This window comes from Cimex lectularius, unplaced genomic scaffold (genome assembly GCF_000648675.2).
Source record: "Cimex lectularius strain Harlan isolate CLEC.00 unplaced genomic scaffold, Clec_2.1 scaffold75, whole genome shotgun sequence".
Taxonomy (NCBI): Eukaryota; Metazoa; Arthropoda; class Insecta; order Hemiptera; family Cimicidae; genus Cimex; species Cimex lectularius.
This window is the reverse complement of record NW_019392758.1, coordinates 76962-103695: the sequence shown is the minus strand read 5'-3', so window position 1 is coordinate 103695 and position 26734 is coordinate 76962. Positions and strand designations below refer to the sequence as shown.

The 26734-nt window shown below is 33.2% G+C and overlaps 2 protein-coding genes across 2 annotated transcripts in view; one reads left to right on the top strand and one right to left on the bottom strand.

The window, feature by feature from the left end:
- Nucleotides 1–8049: 8049 nt before the first annotated feature.
- On the bottom strand, nt 8050–12298 carry LOC106668362. Its single transcript, XM_014397040.2, has 7 exons — nt 11948–12298; nt 11647–11801; nt 11488–11589; nt 11330–11416; nt 11020–11121; nt 10642–10734; nt 8050–10402 (listed from the first exon to the last, which is right to left on the bottom strand). The coding sequence occupies exons 1-7, from the start codon at nt 12004–12006 to the stop codon at nt 8298–8300; spliced, it is 2703 nt and encodes a 900-aa protein (XP_014252526.1). The 5' UTR covers nt 12007–12298; the 3' UTR covers nt 8050–8297.
- Nucleotides 12299–20604: 8306 nt separating this feature from the next.
- The window catches only part of LOC106668367 (protein numb), a 66463-nt gene continuing 60333 nt past the window's right edge, over nt 20605–26734 (top strand). The window contains exon 1 of the mRNA XM_014397053.2: nt 20605–21104. Coding sequence (XP_014252539.1) covers nt 21015–21104 — 90 coding nt within the window. The 5' untranslated portion in view covers nt 20605–21014. The remainder of the gene's footprint in view (nt 21105–26734) is intronic.

Here is a 26734-nt window from a genome sequence, read left to right as displayed (position 1 = left end):
CCTTTTCCCTCAACTCTCCAGTTATCTACCTTACTCTTTTGTTATGTTAATGACCTTCCTAATATTCTTAAATATTGCACTTATACGTGGATGACTTCCAAATTTATCTCTCCTTTTCACTTCATGATGTTCAAATCTCAAGTGTAATTAAACACTTCTGGGACATTGGAGTGTTTAGGACCACACATCACTCTCGATGTCAATATGTTATAGTAGTTTGGATTCCATTCAAACTCCTTTAAGTCCCGTCTTTTGTGAATAGCTCCTGACCCTAAAATTTAACACCAAGTATATGTTTTTTCTGATAATTTTTCACTTTCTTATGTAGCATGTGCCATTTATTTTTATGCTTTTACATTTTAATATTTCTTTACACAGCCATATTGACATGAATTGTGCTAAATGTTGTACTTTTTATAATCCAAGGGGCCCACAGCCCCAGAATAAAATTTATTTTATTAATTATTCAGAAATCGTGAGATGCGGTCTGGTGTAATGTAGGTTTTAGAAAAACATTTTCTTTATAGTGCCAACGTTTCGATCTTTATTGAGATCATCTTCAGGGCTCAAAGTGTTTGTCTTCTGTGTAATTGTGCTGTTCTTTCGTGTCGTGTTGAGAGTGCCAGTTTATTTTATTATTTATTATTTTTCTACTCATCTTAAACTGCACGCTCAAAAGCCACACACCACAAAAGCCAAAAATCATAACTGAAAAAAAACGTTTTATATTTTTGAAGTCATTCAATTATACATAACTATTGCCTGAATTTTACGTAAAATAATTCCCACACAAATAAATTAAATTTAAGTATAATTATCTATTTTCTAATGATTACCATTTTTATTATTTTAATTAATATTACTGTTTAGTCTGACATTGCCTAGCAGACTACATGGCCTAATTTTACCATATAATTTACAATATATTGTATGTAAATATTATATTAAATTACGTACGGAATAATATTGTTTTTGAAAGAATGTTTTGTAATATTAGCATTCCAATGTCGGCCTGTTGAAAACCAATTTTTAAACCGTAAAACACGGTAAGCTTTGATTGCAAAACATTGAACTTTTCTACGATATTTCATAAAAATGATTACTGGGAAGGCGAGTTTGTTTGGAAAATTGAGCATAACAAGAAATTGATTGAAATGAAATATCAAAGTCATTTTTATAAAAACATTATTGCTTTCCAACTGATTATATTCGTCTCGGTCACACATGTACAACACGCATGTCCAATCTATGTAATTTGTTTATATTTCAATGGATGTTGAAATGAAAACTCAATAGAATTCACACAAAAAATATGTGTGTAGGGTGAATAAGGAGATACATGAAAACAGGTTTTGCAAGTGTAACATACCGGAGTACGTATGGTGAAATCAATTTTTTTTAGTTCTTCAGCGGTAAACTGCATTAGCGATGATTGCAACAATTTATACCTACTTTTATATTTAAAAAACGATACTTTGTGGGATTCAATATTGTAAGGATATGTATTGAAATTGAAGATAAGAATAAATTGAATGAAATATAGCGGGTTTTTTATATAATAACGTAATTCTCAAACTTATCATATTTGTTACGGTCACACATATCCCTATCTCATGGCATATTATACTATATTTTTATAATTAATTTGATGCTAGTATGGTTTTCAAAACCCCAAAAAACGAAACGATAATATAATTATTTATTCGTATTTTTTCGTTGAACTTTCTTTGTACTTTGTATATGTGACCTCAATATTAAAAATCGGTTCAGTAACTGCCAGCATTTTCCAGAGAGGTGAATTGCGCTCTTGCTGTACAACTTATTCACAAATAGTCATTCCAATCTAGTGAAACCAGTAAAGGTTAGTACAAAAAACATATGAAAGTTTATTGGCTATGTACTCCACTGGTACCATAAATAGATTGTCTTACAATTTTATTATAAGTCAAACCCATATGCTTCATGTATGCTTTGGATGCTGAACTGCAAAACTCAAATTCTGTGGAGAAACACATCTCGATAAACAAAACTTCGATGCTTTGAACGAACGTCCACGTTTATCAACTAGTTCAAAAATTTCGGCAGTCTTCGGATTTTGCTGCACTCCTCTATTCTCCAAGCTCTTTAAAATTTGCCGTCTTTCATTAGGTATATGAGTGCAAAACTATCAAATCTTATCTTTAGGTGGTTCACGAACCTTAATTTATCATTCTGGTCTCGTAAAACATGAAGTCACAAAAATCCAGAGCATCTGCAACTGGCCTTTCATGGCAGTTCATATAAATCAGTCGAGCTGATACCATCCTGAATATCCAGATGACTACATCTAAGTTTACAATTGGTACGAGTTCTGTCTGAATAGAAAAAAATGAGAACTGTACATTACAGAATAATGAATTCCTCAATATGAACATTTCAAGGAATGGTATGTTAAGCAACCCAAAGCAATTTTTTGGGTGGGTCACCATAACACCTCAAGGCCCACAAATACTAATTATAAAACAAAACAGTTTAAACAAATTCTGTATCCCAGGCATAGAAGTTCTGAAATCTCGGCCTGTCGAACATGGGGCGTGAAGACTGGGACCAACGGGACCAACATTAGTACTCACAACACGATGATTTGAAAGGTGGACTGGTCTGACATACTCGTGTGTCAGCTGAAAAAGTGGTCAGTCAGAGTAAACATTCTTATGAACGTTTACGTTCTTTGATTGTTCTGACGGGTTCACCTGATCTCTTTTGTAGCCTGAAAGTAATATGGCAGCGGTCTGCCCAAGAGCAACATTCCTAAAAGACATCCTATATCATCCTATTAGCGGTATTACACTTCCTTACTGCTATGACAATTCTATTGTCCAAACATAAGCTTATAAAAGATTTGTAAATATGAAGAATGATACATGAAGATCTTTGCTTCTTGGCTGAATAATCCAGCAACAAGAGAAGGCATTGGATCGCGTCCATTAAAGACGCTGCATTCTCCCGATTACGGACGATGACGGCACGATTCCATGAAGATGAGATTTTTCGGTCGAATTGTTGTACAACAACGGAAGTTAAGTAAATACTTTGACTTTTTTTACATTTACTTCACCATGGACACCGAAAAACTAATTAGTGTAGTTGAATATCACGTTCCCTTGTGGGATATGCGAAACAAGAATTACCTCTGACTACCAGATATTTCCGTTCTTTTGCCCTCCGTCTCCTCATATAGCAGGGAGTATCCAATAACAATAGCATATCCACCACATCCATTTCGATTATTTTTGTTATTGGCCCGTAGCACCCTTGTATAGCTCAAGGAGATTACAATGGTATCTGACAGCAAATTTAGCAGTTTTTGAAAAATTTAGTTTCTCTTTTGTTTCCAAAAATTTAATTGAAAGTTCTAGAAGGATACCTTCTCAAAGCAAATGCAACGCATTTCTCAATACTTATTTGGATTTTGACAATTATGACTAGTTCATGAATTACGAGTAGTATGATGGAAACTGTACATAGTTAAAAAAACACATAAAGTGTTGGGTATAGATATTGAATAATGATATTATCTGCGAAAGGGTTGAGAATGAGACCGTGGTTTATATGTGTTTTTTCTTCCATATGGTGTTTAGAATGGTTTATGTTTACTTTTTTATGTAAGTTAATGCGTTGAGTAAAGACACCCTGTATAATTTGTTACTTTTATTTTATTTCTTTTACCTTATTCTTTTGATTATGTTTTATTGATTATGACTGCACTTTTTTTGGACCTTGTCTGTCGATGTATATTATAATTTTTATATATTATTAATTATATATAATTTTAATATATTATAAATAAATAAACATAAATTAATCATGTGAGGAGCTGCTGGGCTTCAAGAATTCTTTTACCTTTTATTAATGTTATTTTCACGTGTCATGCAATTAATATTTACAATAGTTTCACACAAGCTCCCCGAGGAATATCTAATACTTTGGGGGAGTGAATGTGACCAGACTTCTATGTTTCTGTCGAGTGTTGTGTTTGTGTTCAATTATTGGAATGAATGTTATTTATTAGCGTGAAAGGAAGGGGTTGGTTGTAACCCTGTCCCGAGGAATATCGAGTACCCTGGGTTGAGTGTGTGTCGGTTGGAGAGTAAAAGTAGTTATTAGCGAGAATGGAGTGGGTTCAACTACTCCCTGAGGAATATCGAATACTCTGGGGGAGTAAATGTGGCCAGACATCTATGTTTTTTGTTATATATATATGTATCGTATGTTTTGTTTCTACTCTGTATTTGACAACCTGAGGTACAAACGAGATGCTAGCATATCGAAGTGGTACACATTTAAAAACAGAGAGTCAGAAACCAGATTGAGACGCTCAAATGGCTGCAGTTTAAAACAAAATATGCGCGAAAGAAGAGAAAAAGAAGAAATAGGAAAGGCGATGACCTAAGTGTTTGTCGGCCCATAAACTTCCTACTTTATTATTATTATTAGAATAGAGTCAAGAGAAACGAAGTGATTTACTGGAGCAAATTATATTAACCGCAATTATACACGCTCGTTCTTTGGGAATTATAAATTATTAATTATACCAATTATTACATGATAAAATTAAAAGGAGCAAAAATACTATGTTCGGTTATTTTACAAATTTATCGCTTTTCGATTGGTCAGATTAGCTCCGGTGTAATTATTTTAAGGTTAGCGCGTTTCCGAATATACAAAACCCAGGGATTATTTATGATTTTCACACCATTTTGCAAATTAGGCAGCACCACCTACCCGTTCAGATCAACAGGGCGAGAACCGATTTCTTCATAGCATCTTATTGTGCTGCCTTTTTTTTCCGGTATTCGCATGATTAAAAGACCTTCAACGCACAACGATAAAGCACCACCGGGCAAATCAATTCGCCGACATACACGTGGCGACACTTCATTACCTCATGATCGCAGAGTGCGGGCGTGCAGAATAAAAAGGAACAATTTCAATTCTGCAATCACGGAATCTGATTCGCCCCGGACGACAACTTGTCACTGCGGCTAGCCGTGCGTTCAAAGTAATCGGACCTATTGTGTAGCCGGGGTTTTCTAATCTCGCCGAAAACCCGATAACTCTGCTCTTTTGTTCACGTAAAATCAGCCCTTGTTTCATAACATTTGTATAAAATTTTAATAATTTAGATCAGGGTATTGTTTCGCTAGAGTTCAGCGAACAATAGTACTACAATAATCAAAATTTCAGGGGACCGCGGGGGCCAAGTGGTTAGGGTGTTAGGCTCCTTATTTGCCTCGCTAGCGATTCTAGGTCCTAATCCCGGGGAAGACCATCGCTTTATTAATTGACAATAATGAGGAAAATTGCAAAGTGGTCAAAATTTCAGAGGACCGCGTTGGCCAAGTGGTTAGGGTGTAGATGAATAGGGTTTTATACTATTCATGTGCTCATTAAAAATGAAAATGAATGAAAAATGAAAATTAATATTGCATACAACCTGATTGATAGGGAACTACAACATAATGATTTTGGTTTCTTGGAATTTTAGAACAATACAAGAGCCCTCCCCAAAGAAATCATAACAATTCATATATATATATATATATAACAAGCTGTGATAATGAGAAAAAGTGGTAAATCCGTTGTGGCAGTGTGTATAACCTCCCACAACAGGAAAACCTCAAATAAGTTTAGTCATCGCCCATGTGAGATATATATATATATTTACCTAAAAGGCATGAATACTGCACGAGGCCGGGCCGGGACCAAAACTGGGTACGGTATTCAGGCGTTTTAAATATTTTTTCGCCCGTGCAGTTTTCATGCGTTTAAAATATCGCCGACCTCCCAGGGTTCCTCCAGCGGGGAAATTTCCCGAATTTTCCTTGTACTTTGCATACGACTATTTACGTCCATTAAAAAAACAATATACATATCAACGTGAAAGTACATAATTTTTTCAATATATTTATTGGCGTTAATTGTATTTATAACAGTCAAATAAATTTTCCGAGTTTTCCCCCGCTTTTCCTCTTATATCGCGAAGACGGCTCGATGGATTTTCTTAATTCCAACGTTTTTCCGTTAGGTTTGGACCGAACTAGCTGGGAAAATAGTCAAATAAATTTTCCGAGTTTTCCTCCGCGTTTCCTCTTATATCTCCTAGACGGCTTGCTGGATTTTGTTACTTCCAACGTTTTTCCGTTAGTTTTGGGCCAAAGTACGTACGAAACTAGTCAAATGAATTTTCCGAATTTTCCTCCGCTTTTCCTCTCATATTTCCTAGACGGCTCGATGGATTTTCTTACTTCCAACGTTTTTCTATTAGTTTTGCATCGTACTAGATGAGAAACAAGTCAAAAAAATTTTCCGAGTTTTCCTCCGCTTTTCCTTTTATATCTCGTAGACGGCTCGCTGGATTTTCTTACTTCTAACGTTTTTCCGTTAGTTTCGGATCGTACTAGATGAGAAACAAGTCAAAAAAATTTGCCGAGTTTTCCTCCGCTTTTCCTCTTGTATCTCGTAGACGTCTTGATGGATTTTCTTACTTCCAACGTTTTTCTTTTAGTTTTGGATCGTACTAGATGAGAAACAAGTCAAAAAAATTTTCCGAGTTTTCCTCTGCTTTTCCTCTTATATCTCGTAGACGGCTCGCTGGATTTTCTTACTTCCAACGTTTTTCCTTTAGTTTTGGATAGTACTAGATGAGAAACAAGTCAAAAAATTTTTCCGAGTTTTCCTCCGCTTTTCCTCTTATATCTCGTAGACGGCTCGATGGATTTTCTTACTTCCAACGTTTTTCCGTTAGTTTAGGATCGTACTATATGAGAAAGCAGTCAAAAAAATTTTCCGTGTTTGCCTCCGCTTTTCCTCTTATATCTCTTATACGGCTCGAATGGATTTTCTTACTTCCAACGTTTTTCCGTTTTTTGGATCGCACTATAAGAGAAACGAGTCAAAAAAATTTCCGAGTTTTCCCCCGCTTTTCCACTTGTATCGGATGATTTGATGCTGTCCGAAAAAATTTCAACATTTAAGTCATTTATAATGTCTTTTAAACTTGTTTTATCAATTCCGCTCTTAATCATAAGAACATCATCCCCGTCAAACGTTAATATGCGTTCTGAGAACGTTTCTGTTCGGAAAACGAGTTCGAATTCATTTTATACTCATTTTTAAACCGATCTAAACGAAAGTAGTCAGAAAAATTTTAAATGTTTCCCTTATGATCTTATTAAGATTTAAAATAAAATAAATGTTCATCTTGTTACATTACTTCTGTAACAAATGAGGAAAAAGTTTTATTACGACAGACACGTGTCTAATTGCCATCTTCGCCAAGAGTGCGTTTTTTAATATTTCATTTTCTCTACTTTTATGTTATAAAAAGATTTATATAAAATTATTTACAAAAACTTTCTCTTTAGATTTGAAAAAGAAATTTTTAAATAAAGTGTCGTTCACACCTGTGAAGTTCAATTATAATGATGTAATTTTTTGAATATAAAACTTTACATACACTCAAATCTTTTTTTTTTTTTGTGCATAGATGCATGCCAAAGTGAATTGGGAATAATAAAGAAATAAAAACTATGAAAAACGTGAACAACATTATATATTCACATATAAAAAATTCATGAAAAATTTGTATTCCCATACAGATTTATAATTTTTATGTATATATTACACATAGACATAAGTATTTTATTTTTATCATTTTTAAATAAAAAGCTTCTAATAAATAAAAAACCAAGGTGCATGTTGTAATCTGCAAAAAGACATCTGATTAATAATAAATTTTTTTGTGTAAATTCCAGTTTATGCAACACATTACCGGCAGGCCTGGAGAATCACCCACCTCGGGTGTTGGCAGACCGTGGTCAGACCTCGGGTCTTTTATGTCCAACCACCGAGGTTGGGCTCCGGGTGCTGTGAACATCTAATTCATTTCAGCGCTCAACGCAATGCAATTCCTAGATGATTAATAAAAGAGAATGCTTTTTATCTTATTATTCATTACATTTCATAAACGGAGAAAAATTAATATTTTGAGGAAACTGACTTTTTTGGTTGTCGCCGCGTATGGAATGTGATAAATAATAGCAAATAACAAGAAATACAACAACAAACAAATAAACGTAATACAACAACCTATTGAAGGAAAATAATACTAAATAATTAATCAATTTAAAATATTGACAAAATATTCACAGAAAAAATATATATGTATATAATATACAGATAAAAGAAACCACGGTGCACGTTGTAATCTGCAAAAAGACATCTGATTAATAATAAATTTTATAATAAAATATTTTTTATTTATTCATTTTTAATTGTTGAATAATATTATTAATTGCCCCCCTGACCAATTTGGGGCTCATAATAAGGAGGGATTTATGCTTATTCGATAACTTTCTACACCCCTGCCTTATCCTATCAAATCCAGGTAATTTACTGTTGTTAATTTCCTCATTAAATTCCACCCTCAAATCATCTTTTATTTCTTTCGACCAACGAAAACGTTTGCGTTGTCTTAATCGGGGGGCATGTCTTCGCTTTCTCCCAGGAGTTTCACCGCGGGGTAACAGAATTTCCTCTTCACTGGATGTATCTGTTTCCCCCCGTTCGTAATCAGGGCTATCTCGTACTGCGTATGAGCAACCAGGTTGTGGAGAAGTATTTAAATTTTGCCGATTTATAAAGCCTTCCTGAAAGCTTTGTGGTGGTGTATTGGGAAGAACCGTGGAGGGTTGAGTTCCTAAATCCTCCAAATTTTCTATTACAATGCTGTCAAGAGGCTGTCCCTTGAATGTTTGAATTCTACCCTTATCTAACGCTGTAAATAGCTTGCTAATCCGGCCGAGATGTAACGCAGAAACAGGATGCCTATAAAATTTTAAATGGGTTTCCTCCCGATGGCCTAACGTTTCTGCCACTTGCCTTAAGTCTTCAGTTGTTAAGCTGACATACTGAAGGCTTACAGCCAAGTGTTTCCTTAGCTTGGTCCCTCTTAGGAGGGTAGGATTTTCAGCCCCACATTCATTCGCGAATTCTCGCATCACCGCGGTTCCTTCTACGAATGATTCCCCCCGTGCAAACAGGAACCTGTTATTTGGTCCAACGTCGGCCACTGATCTCAACTCTAACATTCTATTAAAATACTTAAGATCCTCTTTTAAAACTAACAAAGCTACCACTCTTCCTAATTTTCCCTTCACGCATAATCGTTTAAAAGAAGATGCAAATAATTTTTCTGAGTTACTAAGAGAGAGGTATTCATCGCTTCTCTCGTCTACCTCTTGGGCGTTGTACCAATCCTCAACAGTGATTTGATCTATTTCTTTAACCCTCTTCCTATTAAAGATCCATAATTTTAGTAGCAGGACTTTTACAAACATTCTATAAGCTTTTTCATTAAAACCTCCCTCTAACGCGGTGAAGGATTCTTCTAATTTCATTTTAACAAAATTAATTAATTTTTGTACGTCTTCCATGATTGGAATGGCCTGACGTTGTATAAGTGTCTTTCGGTCTGCCTGCTTCCGAGCTACACTTGAAACTCGGTCGGAAAATGAATCATCAAAGATGTCTTGCCATTCCTTAACTTGTTTAATGTTACTTGCATCTTCTTCTAAGCGAAGTTTGTAAGCCACCGTTTTAGCAAAATTCCGAAATGTTCTTCCATACTGGTCCACAACAGATGGTTTCGCGTAACCTCCCCCCGGGCCTTGACCGGCACCTCCCATTTCCCTAATAGCCTCCACAAAATAACCATACGTTTTGGGCGTCAAACAATCCCTGGAGGAATCAAGCACTACATTTTCTTTTATGTAAACTTTTTCCTTAATTTTGAAAATAATTTTTGAAATTGTCCTAATATGTGATAAAATCATTTTGTGCTGATCCTCTCCAGCATATTTGTCGCTCAGCATATTACCATGCTCTATTAAGTAGGGGTCTTTTAATAACAATGACCGAGTATTACCCTCCCGCAATTTCGGCATTATAATATTTTTTAAATAATCATTCAAAGTTGGAGGTAATGACAAAGCTCGTACTTTCGCATGCTGTTTCTCTACTCTCCTATTTGCAAATATAGATTCGTTGCATAATTTTAAATGAGGAAAATAATTCTTAGAACTAATGAGATTATTACAAGATGTGCATGGAATACGAGAGTGTCGTTTACTTCCAACCTTATTGCATTTTAAAACAATAGGGGACAGAGGATGTTCTCGATTGTATTTTTCATCCCCGTCGCCCTTTATTTTTGCAAATAAACGGTTTTTATACGAGCCTGTCGCTTCAACGTATCTTTTAACTTCTGCTTCTGCTTCGTGGGCCGTTTTCAGATGCCGGGATAGATAGACAATTTTTTTATCGCAAAACTTGCAAAAATGTGCCTTCCTATTACTAGTTCCTGAAAAAAATTACCTATTTTTTACAAGTCGAATGGCTAAATGCTATTTTCAAAATAAAAATAAGAATATCTCAAAACTAGAACAAAATAAAAGTCGTTATTAAACTATTTAACAAACTAAACTTGATTTGCGGTAAAAACCTAGTACTGCCACTTGTTTTGCCAATTTTCAATCGTATGCTTCCTTCAGAAAAAAATACGTAAATTCCCCATGCATAAATCAAATAAAGATTACTTACTGCGATGTGTTGCTTTTGTCAATTCACGTGACTCCGTATTTGGAGGAAGAAAAATCTGTGAAGTCCCCTCGCCAGGTTGGTCTCCTATGACATCTATTTATACAAGAAATAACGATAGCAAATTCTAACATTTACTTTGGTGATTAATCAGCCTTCTCATTTTAAATATATTTTTTTCTTTCCAAAAGGTAGATCGGGGATGAGGCCAGGCCGATAATAATAACGATATAACGATAGTAAATTCTATTGATGTTAAAGCATTTTTCATAGCAATAATAATTTTACTTTAGTAATGTGAAGATTTGTTTAAATACCATAAATAATTAATTTTTCTTTACATTTGAATACCCAGCAAAAAATCATAAATTTCCAACTCACCAGAGGTAGAAGACGGAAATAGTCGACGTGAAACAGATTTAATTCTGCTCCTATCGGATTTGTCAAGAGATGAGCCAGGTGTAAGCGTTGGTTCAACGTGCTCTGTAACAAATCAAATTTGTATTATTTTCAGGATCTTAAAAACTACAAGTTGTGTTCATTTAAAATTTTTAAGTGCAAAATTAAAAATTTGATTATTTCAGAAATAAGAAATAGAAAATGGAGCTAATAATATATTTTTCATGCGATTTATCGATGTCTGTGGAGTTATTAGATATTTATTTATATTATCAAAAAAATATATATTTACCACTGGGTATCTGAATGTCAGCGTTTGTTTCATCTCCCTCATCTCTTGATATTGCCACAGTCGAAGACGATGATGCTTGTGCTTGATCTGAGAAATAAAAAACACATCTCAACTCTGAGTCAAACTATTTTAAATATTTTAGGAGGTCCAATATTTACCAACTCTGATCTGATCTGTCCGAACAAAACCACCAATATGTTCTTGTTTTTCCGTAAACATTTTTAAAAAGGAGATTTGATTTTCTAGTTCACTTTTGGATTCTGAAATATGGGTTTATTTATCAGAAAGATGTTAAGGTTTTAATTAATTTTACTTACTGTTTTTCGTAATCAAAATACCATGGCAGCTTTTTCCCTTATCAGAAAAACTGTACAAATCCTCTTTGCCATGTTTTCCGACTTTCGTTAATTCATTTTCACGCTTTATGAAGAATTTTTTGTCCTCAACTTTTTGCATTAGACAAAAGTTTTCCCTGAAATATATAAAATATGCATAAATATTATGGTAACAAAATATAATTTTTTACGCAAGCTTTACGAAATAAGTTATTAGTTATTATTAAATTTGTAATATCAACAAGTACTTACTGTATGGAAAAATAAAAATAAATGTACTTACTCTGCAAGAGTTGACATTCCTGACAACGCCAGATTGACCAAAGCCTTTCCTCGTTGCATATTTGTAACAATTAAACAACAAGTTCGCACAAAAGTTCACTGTCTAGAAAAAATGATCGTTTATCGTTTTGAGTCAAATCGAAAAACAACCAGGGTGAGCAGCAAGAGCACTCTGAATTTATAGAAGTATTGCCCCAGAAAGTCATCCAAAAACTAGGAGAGGGTAGGTTTATCCCCACTCCAATTAAAATAAATTTCGGGGTGTTGCCGAAAAAGGAAATACAAAGTACGAAAATCAAACAAAATTATTTTAAACATTACAATTTGAAACTTTTCAAAATCCCTATTCTATTATTTTCTTGTATTTTTATCAGAAGAAACTAAATTTTATCTTCTATTTTGATATCAGTTTAGTTCATTTAATTAAATGTTGGGTCACGACCTCACCTTTTGTCATTTTTGATACGTTTTTATTATTAATTTTGTGTTTGTTTATAATACTGTAAATAAAAGTATCAATCTATCTAAATAAGCGAATATACGTTGGAAGTAAAAAAATCCAGTTAGCCGTCTACGAGATATAAGAGGAAAAGCGGAGGAAAACTCGGAAAAATTTTTTGACTTCTTTCTAATATAGTACGGTCCTAAACTAACAGAAAAACGTTGGAAGTAAGAAAATCCATCGAGCCGTCTACGAGATATAAGAGGAAAAGCGGAGGAAAACTNTGAGTATTTGAAAAGTAAATGAAAAATAAAAAAAGCAAAAACCTTATTTGTCAGTTTGAAGTAGTAGTAATAAATAACCTATAAACTTTAAGGTAATTATTGGTATAATTGTAAGAGGTGGTTCACCTTGAAAATGTTAACATGTTCACTTTTAACCAAAACGAAAGAATTGCGAGATAAACTTTTTTTTTAAAAACCTTTAATAGTAAATGAACAATTATAGTTTGGATAATGTAAGAACTGATGAATGATCATGGTGAAATTTCATTTCTCAAAACTCGACCAAAATGAGTCGAGACCAATTTCAAAAGAGAAAAGGTGTGTTAATAATATTATATATATATATATATATAAAATTCTAAAAAGTCATTGGTCATAAACATTTAATTAATGAATTGGCACAATTACTACAAATAAAATCTTTTTTTTATATTATCTTATATGATTATATACACATGCACAAATCCACAATAAAATTAACTTAAATAAAACCTTCTATTATTATGTATATATATAATACTAAAAAAAGTCATTGGTCATAAACATTTAATTAATGAATTGACACAATTACTACAAATAAAATCTTTTTTGTATATTATCTTATATGATTATATACATCCAAAAAATCCATAATAAAATTAACTTAAATAAAACCTATTATTATATATATAAAATACTAAAAAAAGTCATTGGTCATAAACATTTAATCAATGAATTGGCACAATTACTTCAAATAAAATCTTTTTTTTATTATCGTATACGATTATATACACTTACATAAAATCCATAATAAAATCTTAAAATCTCTTGATTCCTTGAGAAATAGTGTTATTATATATATATATATATAAACCTATTTCACAGGTGACTTTAAAATTTTATTATTGATTTTATGTGTAGTAATTGTGCCAAATTATTGATAAATTGTTTATGACCAATGACTATTCTTGTTTTTGTTTTTTTAGTATAACATTAAATATTGTTTATATCAGTTAAATGAATAACCCAGACAATTTTCTCCTTTTGAAACTTTTAACCCCATTCGATAAATACAGTATATGAAAGGAAAAAACAACCTAGATAATTTGATTTCTTGATTTTTTTGCTAATTCAATTTTGATTCTTTTCAAGCATGAAAGCCGGGAGGAGCTGGTTATTTTTGATAGACTGAAAATCGATAGGCGTTCTTGCCCTTGTCCTCCCTGCAAGCTTACCTGCATTTAAGGCGCTAGACATAGACTACGCCCGCCATGCCGGACCGCACCCACGGTTTGCCTAGCTGGCCTTTTTCTCCTGCCAGTATTTTTCTTATTAAAAGCTTCTACCCAAAGTCATTTATTTGAGACAAAAACCTACATGGGCACAGTAATTTATAATCGGGGAAAATTAAACTGTTTGTTTCATATAAAAAAAATATTCTTAGAACATAGTAGAAATAGAGTAGAAAGTCGTGTAAAACAGAAAGGAAAATATTTATGGTGGTGTAGTTTTTACCCCAGTTCTTATTTGATTGAAAGTAAATAACATAAATAAAGTACCAACATAAATTAATATTTAGTCAGGTTGCTTACTATGTGTTTAAGATTTTTTCCCTTTGCATTAGCAGTTGGCTGAAGGGCTAAATGCAGGTTGTTGAAATGGGTGTTATATCACATATATAAATAAATAATAACTATAACAACCAAATAAATAAATAATTTAATTAACAAATATTATTCATATTACATTTAGATACAAACCTCAAAATTATTCTATATTCTACAGGATCGTTCAAGGTTAATAAATATTTATATTTTATTGGTTTGTCCACGAAACGTATTTTTAACGTTTTTTCCCTAGTCATGGTTAGACGGACAGTATGCTTAAGATGTTCGTTGGTATTAAAAAGTTACATAAATCAGAATAACGTTGATTTATTCTGAACAGGAATGTTCCACACAAACATGGTTTTTACGGATTCTTCATTATCGTACACTCCTTTTTTAAGTCCATTTTTTAAAAGTATGACTTCTTTTTCCTACAATGGTAGACTGGCTTAAAGAACAAACGTTTTTGGGCGAACTGAAAAACATTTACGGTCGACTTTATTTTGAAACAAATTTCCATAAGATTTTAAAGTTAAAATAACAACAAATGCCTTAGTGCCACAAGGTAGCATATTAGGTCCACTTCTTTATTTGTTATATACAAGTAATTTTCCGAAAATAGATGGAGTAAAAATTGCAACGTTTGCAGATGACAGCGATGAACGTACTGACTATCAAAAATTCATCGAAAATCCTTCAAAAGGCTTGTAATACAATAAATAAATGGACAATAAATGGAGAATCAGGCTCAATCAGAATAAATCTGTACATATAAATTTTACAAAAAAAATTATATTAAAATGAATGATCGTACAATACAGCGATAGAACTAAATATCTTGGAAATGACATTAGATTCCAAGCTGAGATGGGAAAAGCACGTGAAGAAAAAAAGGACAAAAATAAACTTAAGATAGACAACTATACTAGTTGACAGAAAATAATAATATTATCCAACAATTCAAAATTATACACATTACAAAATAAAACTTTGAGTAACTTCTTCAATACACATTGGTACGTATTGCGGATGTCTATTAGCTTGACCATTGATACTTTCCAAGCAGAAAGTATCGATATATTATTTATCCGAATTTTATTAAATAAATGAAGAGGTATTATTTTACATAATTGGGGCAGATTCTGAAACTTCGAATAGAGAATTTGACCGAAGCCAAGAGCAGGATTGTTTCCAGTGTTAAGTTCAATTTTAAATTCGGACATAAAATATGCCGACATATAGTGTTAAGAATATTTTTATTTGACCAAGAACAATTTGTGAATGTTATAGTTTCATAAAATCAATATTTATCATATTATTGTTTTTCTTTTTCTTCAAAAGTCTTCTTTAGACTGCTTAGTTCAACAGACTGTTTAAATATTTGGCTGTTTTGGTTTCCGGGTCTGATGACGTCGAGTTTATTGCTTTTCCTCGACGTTTCTCCCGTCTTATTTGTTGACCTTCTAACAAACTTTAGCGTGATAGGTTATTTTTTATCTGGTCTGTTGACAAATGACGTCAATTTTGGCGTAGCTAAGGACCCATTTTCACTGGATTCAATATCGCACGGTTCACAATAAAACCTGAAATTAAAAAAAGAAGAAATTACATTGACACAGTATCGGTCAGCGATTAATGTCAATGACTCAAATATTTTATTATTTATTATTAAAAGCTAAATTTTTTTTTCATATTGACCGGTTCATTTATTACCAATAACTTACTTTATTCTCTAGTAACCTTGGACGAGCTTTCTTACCTTTCCAAGTTCTTCGGCCAAATCTCTAACTTGATACATTCGGAATTGCTCCGTTATTACGTTTGAAATGTTACAGAAGTGTGAACTTTTGGAAGCTCGTTGACAAAAAGAGTGTTAAGTCAATATGACTACGTACTTTTTTTTTTGTCGTTCAAAAGTTTTCAAAGTTGTCTAATTCCTCTGTTAAGTTATTGTATCTTAAATCATACATTGGGATCCATGCATTCATGTCTATATATTAAGTATAAGACTTGAGTGGAAGTCTATAGTTTTTTGTTGATATATGGTGAAAGCCTAGACATTTTTTTGTAAGTATTACCTTTTGTTAGAGTAAAATTGGTAAAAAATTAAAATTCAAAAAGATTGAAAGAAGAAAAAAAGGAGAATGAGTGAGAATGAAAAAACAACGAATGTAAACAACGCATAAGCAATTTTGAGAGTGCTTGAGCTTGGTTTGTTGTTTCCTCCTTTAGAGAAATAATACTCAACGAAAACCAAGCTGTCGGTTTTTATTCTGGTCACGTAATGCCTAATGGAATATAAAAACCGGGGATATTTATCGTAATGTATCTTTATTTTACGTCTTCACAATTAATAATTGCCTTTTCTAAAAAAAATTAAATTAAATAAATTATAACGCGCTGCAAAATGTTAAAAAGAAAAATCGCAAAGAAAAATAACTAAAGAACTAAAATTTTAATTATTTTTATATGTTCAATAATAATTGGATATCGAAACTGTATTTTCTTAAGGATGCTCCTATGCTTCTTTTATCTTATTTTAGTTGTTTGTTGAAACCAAATTATTCTTCTCTTCTCTGTTATTGTTTCGATGTGATTCTCCAGTTATGTCTGTACATGAAGGCATAATACATTATATATTCAACTGGTCTTAACATAAGGTCAGGAAATTTCTTAGAATTTCTCTTCCCCATGAAACAAACATTTTTAAAATAACATCACCGTCAAGTAACAGTAGGATTTCTGTATGGCGTATTTAACTTTCGATTAAAAACAAAAGTTAATTGATCACACTGAAACCTTATCTGACAGACCGATTTTTCCGAGTCCGTCAGGGAACTGAATTCTCACCTTATATACGCATTAGGGCGGTGTTCCTCAGGGAAGCATACTTGGTCCATTTCTGTTTTTAATATACATTTCAGATATTCCTGCTATGTTATGTTATAATATGTTAACATTTCAACACATATGATGATAATACAGAGGCCTTCTCATTGAGTGAAGACTGAAGAGATTTAAATGTAAATTGCCACTCCTGCAAGAGACTCAAATGACAAATTTAACATATTTACTTAATACGATATTTGTAGTTGTAAATATCAATAAATGCAATAAAAAATTTAATTGAAATAATGTGTAATTAACCCAGTTAAAACGATTGTATTACATTGAAAAAATGTATAAGCATTAATTGTTGATTGAGCTAAATGTAAAATTTCGACCGATATTCAAAACCATTCAACTAAATAAAAAAATTTGAATATAATCAAGCAATTTTATTTTAAGGTATTAAAAAGTTTTAAACATGTTTTGTTTATTAAACAAAAACTTTTTTGCCCAGAATGAAATTGTTCCCGTGAGATTCCGAATTTTAGAATGTTGCGAATGAAGAGTCCTGACGAATCTTGCCATGATGAGCTTAAGCTGTTTGAAGATGGTTTAATTTTTCTTATCTTTTTGTAAACTTTTCACCAAACATCATTATTTTGAATGGATTTGTTTTTTCACTTTGTAGAGTAATAATAGGCAAGCTATTGTAGCAAGTGATGGTTTAAAAAAACACCCACAAACAATTATAGAATTTTTTAAATAAATAACTTATACACTTATTTTTTTTTATAATATTGCCAAAAATTAACGACGCACTATTTTTTAAATTAATTAAGAATTCGTAGTATACTAAGACAAATTAAAGAATTGTAATAGATCAAATATTTTGTTAGAAACTATCACCCAAAAATGATAACATTTTTTATATTTCTTTGAACTATTAAATGATCCTGAAATATTGCTTAAATTCAGAAAACCTTTAGATTTTGATGCTTACTCAGACAGTACAGACTCTCTTTTAAAAGTAATTCTTATCAAAATTAAAATCCATTTAGTAGTAGTGGAGTTTATTTTATTGTTATTATTGCATTACAACTGTGCTAGAGCACTACAATTAGTTTGTATTTATCGGTATTTAACCAAGGTTGGGCTCCAGCGACTACCGATAGCTAGGTGGGTACTAACTCACCTAATTGAGGATCGGTACTCAATATTCCGCCAACGATCCTCTCTCAGGATACATTCGTGCTAATAAATACATTCACTCACAACACTCCCTATGGGACACAAAACTATCGTAATTACATTTAATAAAACAGCCCCGTTTCCTCCAAAAATCGGAACAGGGTAACCAGACCACTGCCGTGCCCAAGCACAATATTGGCTAGCATTCCTACGCAGTTGGAATGGAGCCAAGGAATTGCACCCTTAGGTTCGAGCAACCTTTTTCTATACTGACTCTGTTCAAAACGTAAATGTCTGTGTGTCAACCTGACATGGCCTATTCTTAATCAGGTGAAGATGGCCCTTCTAAGATTCCAAGCACTACCTATCAACAGTGTTTTTGATACTTGAGTGCTTCTCTGCGGATACAATCCATCGACGCTGCCATTTCTTTTAATCTCTTTTAAGAGGGTAAAACTACATATCTATGATAGTAAAAATCCTAAAGCACTGCCTATCCACCATTTTGAACACTAACACAACTTCGATTTCAGCAATCCAAAAATATTAAACACAGAACAAAACAAACATAAACGTAACTTTTTACAAATGGTTTACATCAACAGGGACAAACACACCATCAATTCCAAAACAGACACAAACTGAGCCGCATCTATGCTAACATCATAAATCAAATTCAATATCAACAACATACAAAACATATAATACAACATATAAAACATTCACACTTCAAACAATTCTATACAGTCTAATTCTTCAACAATTTATCTCTCCTTTCCCTAATAATCCCCGTCTATAATAATCTTGAAAGGTTATTCAGGCCAGAACAACACACCATTACCCTTTTTTTCCCATTGTCGGCCCCTTTTACCTCAAAGAAAAAAAACTCATAGAAAAATAGATTTCTATCTCTACTTCCTTCCCCACTTCATCAAAATCAAACATATATAAACAAAAAACATTAATATCTCACTAACACTCTCAACACGACACACAATGTCACATCTACACAGAAAAAACACACTTTGAACGAGAACAAATAGTTCGATTAAACCTAAAATTTCTATATTGTGTACATCATTGTATAAATTCATTTTCTTACATATGTTTGTATAAATTAAATAATGTTTATAAATCCCAGGCTCTGAAGATGATCTCAATAAAGATCGAAACGTAGGAGCCATAAAGAAATTTTTTTCTAAAGCCTACGTCATACCAGACCGCATTTCTAAATAATGATTAATTCTGAGATTTTTCTCTAGAGGTCTTCGGGGTGATGAATCCTTGTTTGGTCGATTTTAATTATCTTGGACTATAACTTCTTCGCAATTTTGACCAACCACTAAAGATGGCGAGAGAACGAAGCATGGCAGACAGTGAGAATAGGTGGACCAAAATGATAGAAAACGATTTTTTTTTAAATAATAAAATAATGCTTAGTTAAGCAATCCTATCATAGGTCTGTATGTTCTCCCTTCTGCTAACTTTCTTTGCGTTATTTTGACCTTTCTATAATATAAACTTGCTTATCTAGGAGAGGGAGAGAGAGAGAGAGAGAAAATAGGAGAGAGAGATTTGATTTGAATTTATCATTTTATTTTTACTCGCAAAACTACGACTAAAGGACCTTTCTTACATTTAACGAGATACATTGAAATTATATCATGTTATGGTGTACATCGTCTTCACAAATAATTTGTACAAATCAAAAGGAAAATTCTTTATGAAATTGCCACACCAGACCGCATCTCACGATCTCTAAATAATCATTAAAAATAAAATAAATCGACGTACTTGTGACAAATTAATTGCGTTTCGAAAAATTCTATTTATCAATATATAATTGACCTACTCAATTATTATTTTCAATTTAATTAATATAGTTTTCGTTTTTTTACGCTGGACTTGAGCTTTTAGTTCTAGGATCAAGTAGAGATGGCGCTTTAATCTCAACTGAAGCAAGTTAGAAAATTTTCTGCATATTTTGTTAAATTACTTTAAATGAAGGTTAATTTATTGTGTGAAAGTCAATATAAAGTTAATGTCTTAGTAGGATTTTTAAAATGATTTTTTTTAAATATATATTTGACCTATGAAAATGAAAATAGTGGTTCATGCTATGAATTTATTGAAGATTGCAGTGTTCTATGGGAGTACTTTTTTTAAACAAATGTATTTAAAATTTTATATTTTTTAAGTTTCGAAGAGAATTTGAAAAGCACGTGGCTGAAAGACAGTTGAGGTCTGAGTCGAATGTACAATGGAACGCGTTGGATCAGTCCCCCACCATCCTAGCCCCCACACCTCAGCCTGGAATTCTCATGCGGTCCGACGTACAGTCGCATTGTCCGTGAGCCCGAGTGCCATCCTCCAACGTTCGCCCCCGGGTAAATCGGCACGTTAGCCGCCCTCGTCCTTTCCCCGGATCGCTTTCCTTTTTTTCCCCTGAGGGACCCTTCGACACCTGCTGTCAAGACCGGCGTCCGAAGATAAACCATCGGACTTGTGCCTTGTCGGACTGTACCGGACAATAGGAAAACCGTTACAACACTCCGTCCGAAGAGGGGCTTTAGTCGTGTCTAGTCCATCGTTAAACTCACTCACGGGCGTCTTCGGCTCCGTCTTCGAGATGTGTAGATAGTGGTGGTCGCGTTTGGTTTTCGTCTCTTTTTCTTTTCGTTCTTCGCACCTCGGAACATTTTTCTTCGATCCTTTGTGTCTTGTGTTATATTATTAATAATGGGTACGACCACATCCACCCATGAACCTCTGGATCACAAAACTGGGCAATCCCCTTTCAAAAGACATGCCAGTTGCAGAGGAACCAAGGTAATTTTTTCTATAATACATAAAAAATAAACTATGACGTTAAATATTATCGAATTCGCTAGCACTCACATGCTTGACCTTTAAATTCCATAAAGGTTTCACTTCCTTTTAACATTAAAACCTCTAAGTGCTACATTACCTATAAAATATAATAAGTTCGTTAAAATGTCATTGCTTTTTTGCAATATCTATAATATTTCTTGTATTTTGCGATAAACTCGAGATTTTTTCTCCAGGTCTGCCTACTTTCCATTGCGTTTCGCCATCATCGTACCTTAATGTGCTATTTTGTCAAACTACCAGACAAAGAAGCCACAAAAATTGCAAAATTCCGAAAAACCTGACAAAAACAAAGTTAAAATGCACAAACTTTTCATTAGTAGAGATTAATGTGAGTGGATATATTGAACTAATTCCTGGTCCGGCTATTTTCGCTGATTTACATCGCATTCGCGTTTAGCCTTCAAAACATCTTCCTGAAGATATAAAGAACCAAATAACTCATACTGCTAATCAGAATTTGTAAACAAAATAAAATTTTGTCCACTAATGCTTTTGTTTGAGTGACTGACGATTTTGCTTCTCGACATAATCAATGGTGGTTTTGTCAAGCAATAAAAAAAACGTAGAGGAATATTTGTAATCATGAGATTTTTTAAGGTCTCATTGGGTGAAGAACCTGAAGTTTGGTCATTTCCAATTATTTTTATCTGACAAATCATGCTGTTTTTATCTGTCTTCTTCTCGGCATCTTCAGTGTTGGGCTTGAAACCAGCAACAACGGACAATCCAGATAATGATAATAGTGAGATTTCCTCGTTGGGTCTGCTGGGTGATGGAACCTAGGTTCGGTAGTTTCCTATCATTTTTATCTGACAAACCTCGCTGTTGTGGTCTGTCAGATGCTTTTGCCATCTCGGCTTCTTCAGTGTTGGGCCCGAAACCAGCAAACTTTACCATACAAAGAACGCTGAAGATTGGCAAAATGCCGAAAAACCTGACAAAAAAAGTTAAAATGCACAAACTTTTGATTAGTCTGTGAGTGGATATATTGAACTAATTCTTGGTCCGTCTTTTTCGCTGATTTACATCGCATTCCCCTTTCCCCTTCAAGATATCTTTCTGCAGATTATAAGAAACGTACTGCTAACAGTATTTGTAAAAAAATTAATTTTTGTCTGCTAATCCTTGCTGTTTGGATGGCAGACGATTCTGCTACTCGTCGTATTCCATGGTGGTTCGGTCAAGCAATAAAAAACGGATAGGAATATTTTTAATCATGAGATTTCTTCTATAAGTTTCACTGAGTGATGAACCTGCAATTTGTTAGTTCCTGATAGTTTTTATTTGCCAATACTCGCTCCTTCGGTTTGTCAGACTCTTTCTGCTTCTCGACATCTTCATTGGTGGTTGTCCCAGAGACGAGAAATAAAAGAGAGATAAGGATATTTATTATAGTGAAATTTTATCTTTGGATCTGTGAGCGATGAATTTGTAGTTCGGTGGTATCTGATTATTTCTATCTGCCAATACTCGCTGCTTCGGTTTATCAGACGCTTTCTGCTTCTCGACATCTTCAGTGGTTGTCTCAGAAAGAAGAAACAAAAGACAAATAAGAGCATTTGTTTTGTTGAAATTGCCTTTAGGTCTGCTGAGCGATGAGCCTGTAGTTTGGTCATTTTCGATCATTTTGGTTTGCCAATCTTCCTTGTTTTGGTCAATCAGAAACTTTTTGTTCTCTATATTTTCAGTGGTGGGTCTATCACAAAGGCCCTCTAAAAGACGGACAATATTTATAATAACGAGATTTCTTGGTGCGCTGGGTGATGAACCTGAAGTTTAGCCATTTCTTCTGATTATTTTGGTCTACCAATTTTCGCCGTTTTGGTCTGTGAGAAGCTTTCCGCTTCTCGTCATTCTCAGTATTCTGCCTGTCGCAATTTCCGGGAAGAATAAATGGAGAATATTTACAGTAGTGAGATTTTTTCATGGCGTTCTGCTGGGTGATAACTGATAAACATGATAGTGAAATGCATCCTGCTTCTCGACATCTTCTGCAGTTGCTCTGTCACACACTCCAGCATTAATAGTCATAAAAGAATATTTATAATAGTGAGATTTCTTTTATAAATCTTACTGAGAGATACACCAGTAATTTTGTCCTTTTTGATCATTTTTATCTGCCAATACTTGTTTATTTTGGTCTGTCAGACGCTCCCTGCTTCTCGTCATCTTCAGCTGTGGGCCACTCACTGAGACCTGGAGAAATAGATATATAATAGCATTTATAATGTTGAAATTTGTCTTGTCTCTTATCGGATTGACCTGAAGTTTACGATCAGTTTGGTATGCCAGTCCTGTTATTTTGCTCTGTCCGACGTCCTCTTTCTCGATTTTATCAAGGTTGAGTCTAAATTATATTATTTTTTAAAGGATATACGAAACAACACAAAGACAAAACCATCGAGAATAGGCAAGGCTAAGATGATCAGAAGTACCAAACTGCAGGCTCATCACAACAAAACCTCATAATCCGTTTCATCGATCCAAGTCTCCTTCCTCTGTAAATTATTGTCTTCAAGGTGAACAGCTCAAAGTTGTCCATCAAATCTGTGACCTGGGCTTAACTTTTAATTCCTCTCCCTCTTTTAACTCACACGTAGAAGGCATATGCCTCAAATCGTATAAAACATTAAGCTTTATTTCAATAAACACGAAAAATTGTAAATTCACATAAAACTCTTTTTAGTTCCCTTGTTAGAAGTAAGAGTATTGAAATTCGATTTAGTCTCCATACACTGATTCAAATATTAACGAAGTAGAAAAGGTTCTGAATAAATTCCTAAGGATATTGGCAACTTTTTCAAATTAGGTCACTTTCATCCCGGAGAGAACAAATAAATTTTATTTTCCTCCATAGTACCATCGACTGTCCAGACATCCTTCGTTCTATTTCCCCCAATTTCCCAAATTATACCACTATATCCTGCCAAACCTTCCACATTCCTTTACTAAAAGCCGATTTTCTCAAGTTCACCGGAATTAACAGAATATTGAAAAATGCCAATAATTCACAAGTAGATTTTTTCAACTGCTCAATCTCCGATATTAAAAGACAATTTTCCGAGAAATTTTTCCAAAATTAAACGGCAGCAACTCTTTTCCTCTTAAGCAATATTATTCTCCGTTGTTTTTTTATATAGGTTTATATTTTTTTTCTAAATTTTATATATTTCTATAGCCAATTGTGTTATATTTAATTTAGTTTTTAATAATGCTAAGTTTAACCTGTTCTTATTATCATTAATAATATATTTGCAACTGTAATTCGAAATTAATCGCGAGCAACTCTTTTCTTTTTTGTATGTTTTTGTATTATTTTTTTAGTATTTCCTTTTAAGCAATATTTCTATTATCTACTATTTTATATTTAATTTTTCTATTAATTAAGGTTTTTAGTTGAGATAAAAAAGTCACTGTCACGAGCGGGGTTCGAACCCACGACCTTCGGCTCGTGAAAATTCAAAAGGTGGGGTTGAGTTTGGAAGTTAGTAACCGAGAGGATCGAAGTCACGATAGCTCAAGTGGTAGAGTAGCGGCGAACCGAAGGTCGTGGGTTCGAATCCCGCTCGTGACACTGACTTTTTTATCTCGACTAAAAGCCTTAATTAATTGAAAGATATTAATTGGTAAAGCGGACCACGAAAACTAGTGAATCCCAGGCCCTGAAGATGATCTCAATAAAGATCGAAACGTTGGCACGATAAAGAAAATGTTTTTCTGAAACCTACATCACACCAGACCGCATCTCACGATTTCTGACTAAATAATTATAAGTTTAACCTGTTGACATTATCATTAATAATATATTTGCTATTTTAATTCGATCAGTTTTTCTTCAATATTTTTAGTTAATATTACTAAGAAAACTTATGTACAATTTCATTTCAATCTATGAATACTATTGTTTTACTTTTTCTTATGAGTATGAATTTTACCACTAGATCCTGCCAACCTTCCACCTTCCTTTCGTAAAACCCTATTTTCTCAAGTTTTAATTCAATTAATTAATTTTTATGTAAGGTATTGGTTGAAATGAAAAAGTTAGTATCACGAGCGGGATTCGAACCCACGACCTTCGGCTCGACATACCGCTGGTCTAACCACTTGAGCTATCGTGACTTCGATCCACTCGGACACCAACCTCCCATTTCAACCTACCTTTCGAATTTTCCTCCTTTTTGCCATTTTTTTATCTTAACCAATACCTTACATAAAAATTAATTAATTGAAAGAAGTTATTTGGTCAATCGGAACGATTATATTTAATTTAGTTTTCATTAATGCTAAGTTTAACCTGTTGTAATTATCATAAATAATATATTTTCAATTGTCATTCGATTAGTTTTTTCAATATTTTTAATCTAATATGTTATTTAATATATTATTAAGAAAACTTATGTATAATTTAATTTTACTGTATGAATATTTTTACTATTGTTTTACTTATTTTTATAATAAGCCCATATGTAAAATAAATAAATAATATAAAGAATAGCAAGTATAAAGCCTGAATTTAAACATTGGCGGTTAGGTTGAATAAAAATCTTTTATTTATTTTTATTTTGCATCGCGAACACGTCACATTTCATTTTCTCGGAAATCAAGAAAGCAATATATCGGAATTTCCGACTGCATACAAACATTGAAAAACTATTTTAATGCGCTTTTTTAAAATTAATCGGTAGAATAATTAATTATTTTAATTGGTGAAGTAACTTTTAAAATTGGGATCCAGACTCTCTGGGCATTGTTACAGTTACAATTCCCATCTGTACCTTCTGCGGAGCAGACGCAAGTGCAACTGTCACTTTCGAAAAAGACCCGGAGTAAACTTTCCAATCTTTTAAGTACACTGCTTGTACGAATAATTACAGCCCGCTTTTACAATTTTAGAAAATTAACTGGTTTCCGGGCCGTTTTTTTTTTTCTTCGGTGGTCGAATTTTCTTCGGGCTTCCCTGAGTTGTGCTGTTCTCGAGTCTCCTCTTTATTGAATTTTCCTTTTGTTTCCCAACCCCTGATGGCCATTGTGTTGTAACAATTTGCAAGTAATACTATCTAATACTCCATAGATAATTGGTAGTTTCACAAGAAATTTCCAATTGTCCGAATATCCCAAACAATTGTTTAATAAATCTTTGTTAGTATGTAATAAATTCTTGATGTAACAAGTTGCTAGTAGAAAGTTGTGCTTTTTCTTATAACACTACTTTATTTTTAACTTAATTTTAATTTTTTAATCTAAAATTTATAACATTGTTTTATCATCTTATATTACCTACGAATCACACAAGTTTTGTCTTTTCCTGGCCTATCTATTTTTAGTCTATTTATTTTTTCAGACGGTTTTTTTCGAAAAAAGACAAAAACAGATAACCACTGAACATGGAAAAATGTCGAAACGCCTCCGTCCGACCAAACAAGCGAAACTATCCTGGTTTGTTCCGTAATAGCACACTTGTGTCATAAAACCTATCTACTTGAACACAATTTAAAATTAGCAGTTTGTATGAATAAACCGATTATTAAAATATGTTCCAATAGTTCGCTGATTGAAAAAGTGTATTC